General features: G+C 47.0%; 2 protein-coding genes across 5 annotated transcripts in view; one reads left to right on the top strand and one right to left on the bottom strand.

Moving 5' to 3' along the window:
* The window catches only part of KIF9 (kinesin family member 9), a 47,256-nt gene extending 33,046 nt beyond the window's left edge, over positions 1 to 14,210 (bottom strand). Inside the window, exons 1-5 of one of the 2 annotated variants that reach the window (XM_032297967.1) lie at positions 14,010 to 14,210; positions 9,638 to 9,735; positions 8,201 to 8,366; positions 6,307 to 6,413; positions 3,723 to 3,947 (exon numbers count right to left, since the gene is read on the bottom strand). In XM_032297967.1, the coding sequence (XP_032153858.1) occupies positions 3,723 to 3,947; positions 6,307 to 6,413; positions 8,201 to 8,366; positions 9,638 to 9,735; positions 14,010 to 14,130 (717 nt within the window). In that variant the 5' untranslated portion in view covers positions 14,131 to 14,210. Of the gene's footprint in view, positions 1 to 3,722; positions 3,948 to 6,306; positions 6,689 to 8,200; positions 8,367 to 9,637; positions 9,736 to 14,009 lie in introns of those variants that run through there. The other variant, XM_032297966.1, reaches the window with a different exon arrangement.
* A 6-nt stretch (positions 14,211 to 14,216) lies between these two features.
* The window catches only part of KLHL18 (kelch like family member 18), a 70,827-nt gene continuing 69,670 nt past the window's right edge, over positions 14,217 to 15,373 (top strand). For 2 of the 3 annotated variants that reach the window (XM_032297969.1, XM_032297968.1), the window contains exon 1: positions 14,221 to 14,775. In XM_032297969.1, coding sequence (XP_032153860.1) covers positions 14,422 to 14,775 — 354 coding nt within the window. In that variant the 5' untranslated portion in view covers positions 14,221 to 14,421. Of the gene's footprint in view, positions 14,776 to 15,373 lie in introns of all 3 variants that reach the window. The other variant, XM_032297970.1, reaches the window with a different exon arrangement.

Below are 15,373 nucleotides of genomic sequence, written 5' to 3'. Positions count from 1 at the left end.
TAGCTGGGATTACAGGCACGCACCACCATGCCCAGCTAATGTTTTGTATTTTTAGTAGAGACAGGGTTTCGCCATGTTGACCAGGATGGTCTCAATCTCTTGACCTCGTGATCCACCCGCCTCGGCCTCCCGAAGTGCTGGGATTACAGGCTTGAGCCACCACGCCCGGCCACATAGTTTTTAATAACAGAAATGTAGAATCCAAAATCATATTATAGTATGATCTAAGGAATGTAAAAGCATTCACAGAAGAAATAAGCAGAATTCTGCTACTAAGATGTCAATAATTGTTGATCCTGGGTTGGGGTTTATAGGTTATTTTTTCTTTTTTATACAGTTTTGTGGGTTTTTTTTTTTAGTGACCATGTATTACTTTAAAAACAATAAAAATTTATATTTATATTTATTTAGTGTTCACAATTTTTTTTTTTTTTTTGAGAGAGCGTCTCAGTCTGTCACCCATACTAGAATGCAGTGGCACGATCTCAGCTTCCTGCAATCTCTTCCTCCCAGGCCCAAACCATCCTCCCACCTTGGCTTCCCAAGTAGCTAGGACTACAAGCATCCACCATACCTGACTAATTTTTGTATTTTTTGTAGAGACAGGGTTTCACCATGTGCCAAGGCTGGTCTGGAACTCATGAGTTCAAGAGATCTGCTCACCTCGGCCTCCTAAAGTGCTGAGATTACATGCATGAGCCACTGTTCCTGAACTATTAATTTGTACTTTTAAAGGGACAGTAGGCCCTTGCCTCTAATTTACAGGAGTGGGCCTTATGACCAGAAGATACTTAAAAAGGAATGTGGTGGAAATGGCTGTTCTCGGAGAAAAAGGTCCTTGAGGGATAGACTGATGTATCTTTAAATGCTGATGGGAAATGCTATGAACAAGCCCCAAAGTGGGGGCTGGGGATGGCCCACCCTGGGGAGAGGAGAGCACTGCTGAAGAGGGAAGGCCTGAGGCTATGGAGCAAGCCTAGCAGACCCCTGTGGCTATACTTCTATAGCTTAGGGCAACGAGGCTATAGTCTGTGGTCAGCCTGTTCTACAAATCCAGTGACACTCACCAAGAATATAAGGGGTCACTTCACCTTTCTTTTTTTTTTGAGATCAGTCTCACTCTGTTGTCCAGGCTAGAGTGCAGTGGCGTGATATTGGCTTACTGCAACCTCCACCTCCCAGGCTCAAGTGATCCTCCTTTCTCAGTCTCCCAAGCAGCTAAAACCCCAGGTGCAGGCCACCATGCCTAGCTAATTTTTATATTTTTTGTAGACACAGGATTCCGCTGTGTCACCCACACTGGTCTCAAAACTCCTAAGCTCAAGCTATCCTCCTGACTCAGCCTCCCAAAGTGCTGGATTATAGGCATGAGTCACCACATCCAGTCATTCACCTTTATTCTTCAGTACCCCTTCTGAAGTACCCTTTTGCCTTGTCTTTCTTTTTGTTTTTTATTTTTATTTTTTATTCTTAGTAGAGAGGGGGTTTTACCATGTTGGCTAGGCTAGGCTAGGCTCGAACTCCTGACTTCCAGTGATCTGCCTGCCCCGGCCTCTCAATTCTGGGATTACAGGCGTAAGCTGCCATGCTTGGCCTTGCCTTGTCTTTCTGACCTTTTAAAAAAGATCCTGCTATTGATGTTGAGGAAGTAAGTTGCTATGTTGTGAGAAGGCACTATGATCATGCCTGTGAATAGCCACTGCACATGTGCCCATTGCCTGGGCAACATAGCGAGACCGTGCCAAAAAAAAAAAAAAAATTCCCAGACTACATGATTTCTTTTTTTTTTTTTTGAGACGGAGTTTTGCTCTTGTTACCCAGGCTGGAGTGCAATGGCGCGATCTCGGCTCACCGCAACCTCCGCCTCCTGGGTTCAGGCAATTCTCCTGCCTCAGCCTCCTGAGTAGCTGGGGTTACAGGCACGCGCCACCATGCCCAGCTGATTTTTTGTAGTTTTAGTAGAGACGGGGTTTCACCGTGTTGACCAGGATGGTCTCGATCTCTTGACCTCGTGATCCACCCGCCTCGGCCTCCCAAAGTGCTGGGATTACAGGCCTGAGCCACCGCGCCCAGCCCAGACTACATGATTTCTAAAAGAATAACATACACTTGATTGATTTCTTTCTTTCTTGTTTTTAAGATAGAGTCTTGCTCTATTACCCAAGCTGGAGTGCAGTGGCATGATCTCAGCTCACTGCAACCTCTACCTCCTTGGCTCAAGTGTATCCGCCCACCTCCGCCTCCCAAAGTGTTAACAATGCCTGGCTAATTTTTGTATTTTTGGTAGAGACGGGGTTTCACTGTGTTACGCAGGCTGGTCTCGAACTTATGAGCTTAAGTGATCTGCCCGCCTTGGCCTCCTCCCAAAGTGATGGAATTACAGGCGTGAGCCACTGTACCCAGCCCATTTGACTGGTTTCTAAGAGTTTTTACTCATTTTTTTTGAGACAGTCTTGCTCTGTCGCCCAGGCTGGAGCACAATGGTGTGATCTCAGCTCACTGCAATCTCTGCCTCCCAGGTTCAAGCAATTCTCCTGCCTCAGCCTGCCGAGTAGCTGGGATTACAGTTGTGTGCCACCTCTCTCAGCTAATTTTTGTATTTTTAGTAGAGACAGGGTTTCAACACATTGGCCCGGCTGGTCTCAAACTCCTGATCTCAAGTGATCCACCCACCTTGGCCTCCCAAAGTGCTGGGATTACAGGTGTGAGCCACCGTGCCCAGCCTGCAAGAGCTTTTATATACTAAGGATGCTAATTCTTATGTTCTCTACATAAAAGCTCATAACTTAATATTAACTGAAAAAAAGGACATAAGAATAATACAAGTATGTAAAGAAAAAAACTGCACAGGAAAAAAGACTGGAAGGAAATAAGCTAAAATATACATTATTCGGGCCGGGCGCGGTGGCTCAAGCCTGTAATCCCAGCACTGTGGGAGGCCGAGGCGGGTGGATCACGAGGTCAAGAGATCGAGACCATCCTGGTCAACATGGTGAAACCCCGTCTCTACTAAAAATACAAAAAATTAGCTGGGCATGGTGGCACGTGCCTGTAATCCCAGCTACTCAGGAGGCTGAGGCAGGAGAATTGCCTGAACCCAGGAGGCGGAGGTTGCGGTGAGCCGAGATCGCGCCATTGCACTCCAGCCTGGGTAACAAGAGCGAAACTCCGTCTCAAAAAAAAAAAAAAAAATACATTATTATTGCCTTATGTAAAAAACAGATTATGCATGAAACATTTTTTTTCTTTTTATTTATGTAATGAAATTCTTTTTTGTTCCTATATATTTTTTAGCACTATCCAAACTTGCCTAATGTGCATATATTAATTTCCATTCTGATAATCAAAGTAAGTAAAAAAACTGGCTGGTCACAGTGGCTCGCCTGTAATCCCTGCACTTTGAGGGCTGAGGCGGGAGGATCGCTTGAGCCTAGTAGTTCAAGACCAGTCTGGGCAACATGGTGAGACCTTGTCTCTACAAAAAAAAAATTAGGTGGGCATGATAGCAGTGCCTGTGGTCCCAGCTACTTGGGAGGCTGAGGCAGGAGGACCACTTGAGCCCAGGAAGTCGAGGTTGCAGTGAGCCGTGTTCAGGCCAGTATAATCTAGTGTTGGAGACAAAGCAAGATCCTGTCTCAAAAAAGAAAAAAAAGAAAAAGAAAAACTGAGAAGGAGAAAGGAAAGGGGAGAAGCAAAAGAACCCTTAGGTTTTGTTATCTTACCTCAAAAAGGAGGCTGAATGCATCCTCCTCCTGACTTGTGTGGTGGACTGACAAGCCCTTAATGAAGACCCCTTGAGGGTTTTCCACGATGGTCATTGGTGTGACTGAGGGTCCAACATAGGGCAGAGTAGACAGGAGATCAAACAGGTTCTCATTATAGATTTCCAAGTAGGAAACACGCACAGTGATGGCATGTGTGGGGCGTTCTTCGATCATCCTAAAAACCTAGATGAGAGATTACACACTGGTCACCAAGAGCAGAACTCCAACAGCCAGCTAGTGTAAGGGGCTTCTTACCTCAGAAGGGAACATCAAGACATATAGAAGAATTCCTGCCCTAAAGGAATTGGGAGATATTTATTATCATCTTGTAGTTTTTCCAGGCTTGACATCAGACTGGCTAACACTTGAACCATCTCAAGAAGTAGAGGTATCATGAGTGGAAAGGACTCTGGAGTGAGGATTTCTCATTTTATGGAGTCTCATCATTTATATGCTTCTTTCAAATCCATTTTATTCCACCCTCATATAAATCTCTGTGATTGAGGCAGTGCAGGGGCAATACCTATTTGTGGAAGGCACCACGAAATAAAATTATTTGTCTGTGGTCACTCAGCTAGTAAGAGAAGTGAAGCCAGAATGCAGCCTTCTCAACTCCTAATGCACTTCCTAGTACTTATCAAGAAGAGATAATCCCTAAGGTCCTGCCTTCCTGTAAGAATTTAAACCTGTGCTGTTCAAAATGGCAGACACAAGTTATAGACGGCTGCTGAGTACCTAAAATGTAGCTAGTACAAATGAACTGAATTTTAAATTTTATTTAATTACATTTAGATTTAAAAACTGATAATTCTGCCGGGCGCGGTGGCTCAAGCCTGTAATCCCAGCACTTTGGGAGGCCGAGGCGGGTGGATCACGAGGTCAAGGGATCGAGACCATCCTGGTCAACATGGTGAAACCCCGTCTCTACTAAAACTACAAAAACATTAGCTGGGCATGGTGGTGCGTGCCTGTAATCCCAGCTACTCAGGAGGCTGAGGCAGGAGAATTGCCTGACCCAGGAGGCGGAGGTTGCGGTGAGCCGAGATCGCGCCATTGCACTCCAGCCTGGGTAACATGAGTGAAACTCCGTCTCAAAAAAAAAAAAACTGATAATTCACTTATTGGTAAACTTTAAGTATGTCTGGAATATGTTGGGTATATAAATCTACTTTTTTAACATTTTATGAAATCTAAATACAGATTAAGTATTTCTCTTTTTTTCTTTTTTGGAGACGGAGTCATGCTCTGTCACCCAGGCTAGAGTGCAGTGGCACAATCTCAGCTCACTGCAACCTCCACCTCCCAGGTTCAAGCAATCCTCCTGGGTCAGCCTCCTGAGTAGCTGGGATTACAGGCACATGTCACCACCCCAGATAATTTTTGTATTTTTAGTAGAGACAGGGTTTCGCCATGTTGGCCAGGCCGTTCTCAAACTCTTGACTTCAGGTGATCCACCTGTCTCGGCCTCCCAAAATGCTGGGATTACAGGCATAATCCCAGGCCCAGATCAAGTACCAAGCCCAGATCAAGTATTTCTGATGGTGTTTATGCCTAAACTGAAATGTGCTTCAAGTATAAAATATGTACCGGATTTCAAAGACTTTGCATGAGAAAAAGAATGTAAAATATCTCAAGTTCATATTGACTACATGTGGAAGTATTTTGAATATATTTAGTTAAATAAAATATATCATTAAAATTAATTTCATCTGTTTATTTTTACTTTTTTAAATGTGGTTACTGGAAAAATCAAAACTGCATGTGACTTACAGTATATTTCTGTTAGTGACACTGGGCTAGATTACTCAAGTCTAAGATGTTAAGAGAATGAAGCTTTAACAGTGGGGTATTAAGGATATTGCTCCAAAAATGGGAGCATGGATAGTTTACATTCTAAAGGAATGTCTACACTTTTTATAGGACAGGGCTGTAAAACTGCCAAGATGCTTTCAGGGAAAGTCTTTTGCCTCCTACCTCTGGCCAAAGGGTCTTCATAGAAACCAGGCTAGTGGGGCCCAAAGGAAGGCCCTTCTGTCCTGTCTTCAGGTATGCTACTGAGAACCTCCAGGGCTGACATAGTCCTGAAAGCTCAGGTCATGCCCTGCTTCTTGCTTTTGATCTTTCAGGGGCTGTGGTGGTGAAAAAAGCCAGAGTAGGCCAGTAGGAAGCTCTGCAAGGGTCCATTTGCCCCTCATTAAAACCAGGAAGGAACATGATTAGGACCTCCAAATCCTTAATTACAGGATCACAGACCATTGGAGCAGCAAGAGGCTGATAGCATGCTGGACTCCCTCCTTCCCCAATCAGGAAACAGGCTCAGTGCCGGTGTGGGTCAGACTCTGAAACCCAACCTCCTGGCTTCCTGAGGCCTCTGACTCCACTGACTCCGGAGCCCTGTGTATGCGGTCTCCAGCACCAGCACCCCCTGCAGCTCCTTTGAGGCCTGGGCCCCACTGTCTCTAGTAGCTGGCCTTGGGTTGGAAACATCTATGGCAGAGAGAGGGGGCCTGTGTGGCATCCCACCCTTGGGCCCACTCTCTACCTGCTGCAGTGCACGAGGGAGGATCCCCCGGTGCTTGTAATTCTCAGTTGCCCCCGTCATGGTGTATGTCTTGCCAGCTCCTGTCTGCCCATAACACATGATGGTGCCTGCAAACATTTCAAAACATGGTGACATCCAGGACAATGGCTCTAAGGATAACTCTCCCGTCCCCCAGCATGCCTGGTGCCAGCCAGGGCCCTTCGTGTGAATATGGCCACTGGGAGCAGCCAAGGACATCAGGATTTCCACCATGGAAGAGCATGGGTGGGTGGGGAACAGGGACAAAAGTGGTCAAAACAAGGACATCTGCCCTGAATCTGTCCTCACAATGCTCTGCTGTTCCCTCCACCAAGAGATGATCCAGCCCTAGGGCTTCTGAGGAGAACAGGGAATCTCAGGGTACAGAGGAACTGGAACTTTTCCTACAAAGATGAGGAGGGAGATAGGAGTCTTAGACTCCAGCCCTTCTCTAGCACGGCTATGAACTGCCAGGGTCTCAGGGTTGGCAGGAGGCATCAACTCCCCTACAGAGGCCAAGAGGGGCTTTCAAAATCTCCAGGAAGAGACGGAGTGGAAAGGGCATTTTCTGTCAATTCTTTGTAGACTACGAATTCCTGCAGGATCAAACAGGGCTCCTAGTTGGTTCCATGCCACTTCCAGAAATGGACCCCCATGACCAGGCCCTAATCTGGTCCACTGCTCACCCTGGGAAGACTTTCATTGCACTTCTCAACATTCTTTAGGTCTACTATCACCACCAGGCTCCGGGACACAAACCATGCAGTCACCCTGAGCTCCAGCTCCTGTCTGTTCTTCCTCTTAGCAGGGGCAGCCTGAGCCAGACCCCACCCCACAGGCTGCCCCTGGGCATTTACACAGCAGATCCGCCCAGGCAATGCTAGGCTGTTGAATTTTTTTGCCTTTGACACACAGACGATTTAGTTCTTGGGACTGGTAGCAGGTTTTACACAAGGGGCCCTGATTCAGCATCTTGAGTTGGAGCCAGAAATGGGTGTCTATTAACCCAACAAATGAACAGGAAGCAGTCACTTCAGCTGCAACTCAGAGCCCACCTGTGGTTCTGCAGCACCCAGTGCTCAAGACTATTAATCTCCCTGGGCCTTAGTTCCTCTGGCTCCACCTCCTCAAGGTCGCAATCCCCTCAGAGCATGATGAAAACCAAAAGAGAACCTTCTGAAGTCAGTGGGGACCACATCTACGTATCACATTCAGGATAAATTACAGCATCTACACTCAATGGACTTATAAATATAAAACCTAAATTTGCAAAACAGGGAATATCCTAGTTAGCAGCCACCAGATGGCAAAGTCTTTAAATGGTAATATATTCTTTTATATAATCCTATACTAGAATATCAACCGTACACTGATTGTGTTGGTAGAATAAATGAAAATAGCTCCTAGTAAGAGCCAGGTGCAGTGGCTCACGCTTGTAATCCCAACACTTTGGGAGACTGAGGTGAGTAGATCACCTGAGGTCAGGAGTTTGAGACCAGCCTGGCCAACATAGTGAAACCCTGTATCTACTAAAAATACAAAAAAATTAGCGGGGCGTGGGGGCAGGCGCCTATAATCCCAACTACTAGGGAGGCTGAGGCAGGATAATCACTTTAACCCGGGAGGTGGAGGTTTCAATAAGCTGAGATAATTTTCCTATGAAGGTAGAATCCCAGGACATTGGATCAAGCCATGCCCACAATGTCAACAAGCCAACAGTACGTTTTGCACTGTAAGAACATGGAGACAGACAAATAAGCATACAAATGATAGTAAGTGAGGTTTTATTTTATTCACCATAAAATATTTGCATCTCTTACTGCAGGAGGGGCTCCTCAGGTTCTTACATAAGATAACAGTTAATTAATTAAGTTACCATTATAGCCATCGAGGGCCTGAGAAACCACATCCTTTGCAACTGTCTCATAAACCAAGTCCTGGGAGGCATCGTGAAGAACTCCATCCAACTTGAATGACCAGTCTGTCTGTTGGTTATTGACAACTCCTCTCCGAATGTCTTTTTTTAAGTGAATATCAATGGTCTAGGAAAAAAGAGTGAGAAAAAAAAAGTTTTGTTCAGAAACTGGTATAAAAAAATCACTGATAGCTGAGGCCTCACCTGGAGGGAACAGAGGAAGTGAACTGCAGGATGAACAGGGACTCCCACGTAGGGGCTGATATGCCAGACAAATTCTTTGGGATGGGAGAAGGGAGCTGCTGCAGGGAAGTGGAAGGATCAGGAGGCTGGAGCACTTGCTAGTTTTAGTACCTCTAACCCTTGTTCACAGGGTGCTATCTGTCTTGGTTCCCTCATCTATGATATGAGGTCAATCAAATTTATCATGTTTTTATTAAACAAGATTTAGATAGATTCCACAAGCATAGGGAGGCCTTGAATTAGGCCAGAGGGAGCAGGAAGCCTGGTGACAGAGGCCTGGGCTCCAGCCCCATCACTGGTTACTGAGTGAGGCCTCCCTCAGCTCTGCATTGTGAGCACCTGCTTCCACACTATGGGCCAATGTGAGTGATGATTAAATGACAGCCACAGAGAAGGCTATGGACTTCTCAGACACAGTTACTCATTGGAATTAAGAGTAAATTGAGGGTGCCCAGGGTACTTGTAATCAGCAGATTTTTAGATGCATGCCCCTTCACAGTACGTAAGCCACTGTGGTAGCAGCTGGCTTAAGGACATACTGGGTAAGGCAATGGTAGATTCCAATCTTCTTGATGAGAACTTCTGATACAAAACTCTTGCTGAGATCTTACCCTGACTGCCCTAATGCAGGAGCCATACCTGGCTACAGAGAAAAATTAAAATCCAGAAAGAAAGACTTGGTTCATTCACACATTAATTGCTCTATGCTTCTATGTTCATTGAAAACCACGCCCAGCAGGACACATTTCACAGGGCTGCATGTAAGCTCTTTTCTGACTGCTGGGAACTTTGAGGCTTGAGCAGTTTCCCCTTGTAATTAACTCAAGGTATTCTTACTGCACCCCTTGGGAGATTATACAATGACTGATCACACACTAGCAAGCTTTATGAATGTGAACAAATGTCCATTTTTCTGTGTCAGATACGAGGGTAAAGGTAAACTTAATTCATTAAAGGTAAAATCATTAAAAGACAATTAAAGATGGGATTTTTATGAATTTCCTAATTAACAGCATTGTGAGGGGGTAGTTTGGACTTGATTGGATCCTGTCCAATTCTGTCTTGGTCCTTCAAAGGTCATTTGGAAATACAGTCACACTATAGTCAGGTGGGACAGAGAGGCCAGTCGGGTAAAGGCAAACACATCGCACTTACTTTATTGTCATCTCCATATCTGATCATTTCGTGAGCAAAGTTATCGGTCGGTTTGACACGGACAAATGCGTGAACTTTTTTCCTAGTACCCATTCTAGCTAAAAAGAAGGGAACAATGAAATTTTGAATAGTCATTATCAAATAACAAGTAGAGGAGAGGGGTCATTCATTAAGAAAATCAGAAAGAGTGACGAGCAGTCCATGTTTCCCTCTCTCCCTGAAAGCCAGTCTTCCTTTTCACCCCTCACCATTTCAGTGTCCTACCACAAGACACTGCTCAACAGATACATGCCCTTCCTGCTTCACAGGCTGCTCTGCCACTTTCCACCAATGATCCCAGAGAAACCGAGATACAAAGTAAAAAGAATGCTGGCCTAATCTTAGATGTCATTTCTAGAAATGTTCTGCATCTAAGATGATGAGTCCACTTAGGCTTTCCTTCTTTTATATTTTCTTCTAAAATATTTACTATGAAATACATTAAAACTAATTTTCTTCTCATTAACTTATCTGGCTTCAGATACAGCATCCTTTCCTCTGACAGACTCACTAGATCAGAAGTAAATGCCCTAGAAGAATACTTGGTCCATAATCAAATATTCTTTCTTCTCTTACTACATTGAGAAAAAATATCACAGACAGTCCCCTACCTCCTCTTGCTCTCCTAAAACCTAACTAAATTGTCATCATTTTCTTTCAATGTGTGTGTGTGCATGCATGTGCACATATATACAGTAGTATAAATGAAGACATAAGACATATACATATATATACACATAAGACACACACACACACATATATATATATAAAGGAAGACATAAGACATACAAATATATATACACACACACATATATATTTTTTCGAGACAGACTGTCACTCTGTCACCCAGGTTGGAGTGCAGTGGTAAAATCACGGCTCAATGCAGCCTTGACCTCTTGGGCTCAAGTGATCCTGGGAGTATAGGTGCATTCCACTGTGCCCAGCTAATTTTCTTACCTTCTTTTGTAGAGATGGTGTCTTACTATGTTGCCTAGGCTGGTCTTGAACTCCTAGCCTCAAATGATCCTCCTGCATTGGACTTCCAAAGTGCTGGGATTATAGGCATGCCCAGCAATGTTCAATATTTTAAAAATTAACATTCATTTTATTTATTTTATTTTTACAGACAAGGGTTTCTTTATGTTGCCTAGTCTGCCCTTGAACTTCTGAGCTCAAGTGATTCTCTTAACCTTCTCTTAACCTGTAGCTGAGGCTACAGGTGCATGGGTTGGCTTTTAAAAAACTAGCTTTTGGCTGGGTGCAGTGGCTCACACTGTAATCCTAGCACTTTGGGAGGCCAAAGTGGGCAGATCTCTTGAGCGGAGGAGTTTGAAACCAGCCTGGGCAACATGACGAAACCCCATCTCTGCAAAGAATACAAAAATTAGCCAGGCGGCCGGAAGCAGTGGCTCACACCTGTAATCCCAGCACTTTGGGAGACCAAGGAGGGGGTGGATCACAAGATCAGGAGATCAAGACCATCCTGGCCAACATGGTGAAAAACCATCTCTACTAAAAATACAAAAAAATTAGCTGGGCATGGTGGTGCTTGCTTGTAGTCCCAACTACTCAGGAGGCTGAGACAGGAGAACTGCTTGAACCCAGGAGGTGGAGATTGCAGTGAGCCGAGATCATGCCACTGCACTACAGCCTGGGTGACAGTGCAAGACTCCATCTCAAAACAAACAAACAAACAAACAAAAATTAGCTGGGTGTGGTGGTGAGCACCTGTAATCTCAGCTGCTAGGTAGGCTGAGATGGCAGAATCACTTGAATCTAGAAGGTGGAGGTTGTAGTGAGCCAAGATCATGCCACTGCACTGCAGCCTGGGTGAAAAAGCAAGACTCAGTCTAAAACAAAACACAACAAAACAAAACCGAACTTTTAAGACATTAACTATAAAAAAAACACTCATGTATAACAGGGACTTCTTTTACTTAGATTATCTTGCTTTATTAAAAAGTACATTAAATAATGGTAACATTTTATATAAAATTGAGAGGTCCAATGGGTATTACCTGACAAAAGTTATTCCAGATTTTAATTAATTTATTATTTAATTTATTATTTTTGAGACAGAGTTTCACTGTGTCTCCCAGGCTAGAGTACACTGGTGTGATTTCAGCTCACTGCAGCCTCTGTCACCCTGGCTCAAGCAATCCTCCCACCTCAACTTCCAGGGTAGCTGGAAGGACAGGTGCATGCCACCACACTAGACTAATGTTTTACATTTTTGTAGAGATGGAGTTTCAACATGTTGCTCAGGCTGGTCTTAAACTCCTGGGTTCAAGCAATCCACCCACCTCAGCCTCACACTCACACTCAATTTCTAAAGCTTAGGGAATCACTCTTCACATCGAAGGGCCCATTCTCCTGCCCAGGGAAGTTCAGATGCCATCCAGGGTATGCTCCGAAAGAGACCATGAAGAAACAGGGGAGCTCTGGGAGCAGGTGCCTAGGCCTCCCTCCCTGAAGACCCTGCACAAGGGTAGCATGGGCCAGTTCAGAGCATCAACCTCAGCTGGGCATGGTGGCTCACGCCTATAAACGTAGCACTTTGGGAGGCCAAAGTGGGAGGATCGCTTGAGGCCAGGGATTAGAGGCCAGCCTGGGCAAGACCTTGTCTCTACAAAAAATTTTTAAAATCTGCTAAGTGTGGTGATGCATGCATGTGGTCCCAGTCACTCAGAAGGCTTAAGGAGGAAGATCACTTGAGCAGTGATGGTGCACCACTGCTCTCCAGCCTGGATGACAGAGTGAGACTCTGTCTCAACGAAACAAAACAAAAGCATCACTCTCCCTCCAGAGCCTGGCCCTTCTCTGCCTTGCTATTTGGCAACATGCCCATGTACATGCAGTCACCCCATGTATGCTACCCAAGGCCCTCCCCATGCTGACACCATGGATCCAAGCATGCCAGGAGCTATATCCACCTGCAATAAGTCTTCCTTTGCACACTTGTCTTGTGAGCCTGCTACTCAGCTGCCCCTTAACACCCAAACATTTGGGGGCGACCCCATGCCATCTTGCACTTACTGAAATACTGCTTGTCACCATTCCTACGCCGCTCCATTTGAGTGGGTTTCAGTTCCCAAATTAAGGCAAGGATTGTGATTTTATCTCTTCTGAATCCCCCCACAATGTCCAGGGCAGAGCCCAGCACAGAGGAGGTGTTCAGGAAATGGTGGTGGGTAGTGATGGTAATGGCTGGAAGTCAGAGGGCAGCAGAATCTCCACATATGGTTCCATCTTCAATCACTACTGAGAGAGTCCCAAGAGACATATGATGTCACTCCCCTTCCATGACAACTCCAACCCAAGCACACAGCCCTTCCAGGAGGACACTTGGTTTCCAGGTGCAAAAATCTATGTCCAGCCCCTCACCACACTCGTTTTTTTTTTTTTTTAGACAGAGTCTCACTCTGTCACCTAGGCTGGAGTGCAGTGGCACAATATGGCTCACCGCAGCCTTCATCTCCTGGATTCAAGTGATCCTCCCACTTCAGCCCCCCAAGCAGCCAGAACTACAGGCGTGCACCACCATGCCCGGAAAATTTTTGTATTTTTTGTAGAGATAGGGTTTCCCCACGTTATCCAGGCTGGTCTTGAGCTCAAGCAATCCGCCCACCTCGGCCTCCCAAAGTGCCAGGATTACAGGCGTGAGCCACTGCCCCCGGCCCCCTCCCTTTCTCCCTCGGGACTTGTGGGAAATGCCTCTCCTTGGGAAACCACCCTTTGATATTTGTTATAACAAAGCAAGTCTCTGAATGGCCACCAGGAAACTTCTGTGTTAAGACGCTCAAGGTTGCTTCATTTGTTTTGAGTGGGAATGAACAGAACTGGCCACAAGCACCCATGAAGGCTCGACAAGAGAAAGAGAACGTTTGGTGGGGCAGTAGGCACCAGGTGGGTCCCTATCTTCCAGTGCTCCCGTACAGATCAGGGGCTGTCATGGGGAACCCTCATAGCTACCGTAGTGGCAGCAGCAACACCCGAACCCCAAACACTGGGTCCAATTGCACCTGGCCTTGGCTGAACAAGACTGGGACTCAGGCAAAACTGGCCTTTCTCCTTTTCCTCACTCAATGTGCCGAACCCCCGCGTGGAGCGTGGGGTGCAATAGGCCTTGGACCCATTTCGGTCCCTCTCGTGAGCGGTTTCCTCATCTGTAAAGAGTAGGGCTCGGGCTGGTGATCCCCAAACCCCCTCTAGTTCGAAAACCGACTAGTGCAGAAGAGTCCAGACGACCTCCGGCTCCCTGCCTCACAGCTTCAATGTCCTGGGCGCGACGTGGGATCCCTTTGTGAGACCAATGAACATTGGCTCTGAAGACCGTAAGTCGTGGCCAGGCTGAAGGGACTCCCGCGATGTCTCGCCCTCCTTCGCCTGGGTTTCAGAAATGAGGGACCCAAGCTGGGAACCTCCAGATAGATCGGCGTTTGGACTCCAGCCATGGTCTCCCGTCTCCCCACTCTCACCGGCGCGCAGCCTCTGCTCACCGTTTACCAGGCAGCGACGCTCCCAGGACGCGAAGCTGCAACCGAAGCCACCTGCACTCCCCACACGGGCCTGGCTGGCTGTGTACACGGTCGCCATGGCAACGGGTCGCTTCCGGGGATTCCGGAAGTGTCGAGGGTGGCGGAAATGAAGTCCGAGGTCCTACGTCGATGATACAGGTGAGGTCATGGCCGAATTGGGAAGACGAGAGATGAGGCCGATTGATCTAGAAAGAACTCGGCAGATGCATGCGCGAAGCGAAGATCGGGGTAGCGAGGGAACGAAGGCTGCACACGAACCAGGAAGCGGGGCGGCGGGGCTTCCGGCGCCGAGGAGTTTCAACTACGGCGGCCGCGGAGGCCCGTCCGATTGCTGCTCCGCGCTCCGAGCTGCTGGCGGCGTGTGCGCTCGCCCCGCCCTGGTTAGTGTGTAGCCGGCCGGCGAGGCCTGCGCAGTTGCGGCGGCCGGGGAAGATGGTGGAGGACGGTGCGGAGGAGCTGGAGGATCTGGTGCACTTCTCGGTGTCCGAGTTGCCTAGTCGCGGCTACGGAGTCATGGAGGAGATCCGGCGGCAAGGCAAGCTGTGCGACGTGACCCTCAAGGTACCGTGGGTTGGGCAGCCGCGGGCTGAGGTGAAAGGGGTCGAGCGGGCAGCAAAAAGGGGCGGGGGACAGGGAAAGAGAGGTCAGCAGGGAGAGGCGTGGGGAGAAGAGGTTTGAGGGGGACAGAGTAGTGGGGAGAGAGGTGCCAAGCAGGAGAACGGGATAGGGGCCGAGTGCGGAGAGGAAGAGGACAGCCTTTTAGCTCTTGGAAGGAAAGGTTGAGAGGTGCGCCGCTTAGGCCCTCGGAGTGGGAGACATTGGGGTGACAGCCTCCCTTTTCTGTCATACAGATAAGAGAAAATGGACTTACCTTCTATGGAGGCAGGGGCGGTGGCGGCCCCACGTGCTGATGGGCACCACTGAAGCACCTTTTCTTGTCACCACAGAAATTTCTTTGTGCCTCTTGAAGTTGGCTGTGCTGTTGTAGAGGAGAAGGCTTCTCCTTAGGAATCATTGCCTGCCCTTAATTTTTGAATTACTGTTTTGTCTCTTAAGAGCTTTTAAAATCTGATCTGGTTATTTTTTGAGGTGGGAAGCCACCTGCCCCACATTTGAAGGCACCGCTCACCACCACCACCACCACCACAAAGGTCCCTGG

This window comes from Sapajus apella, unplaced genomic scaffold (genome assembly GCF_009761245.1).
Source record: "Sapajus apella isolate SASKATOON/1434 unplaced genomic scaffold, GSC_monkey_1.0 scaffold38, whole genome shotgun sequence".
In the NCBI taxonomy this organism is placed as follows: domain Eukaryota; kingdom Metazoa; phylum Chordata; class Mammalia; order Primates; family Cebidae; genus Sapajus; species Sapajus apella.
This window is presented reverse-complemented; position numbering and strand designations above follow the sequence as displayed.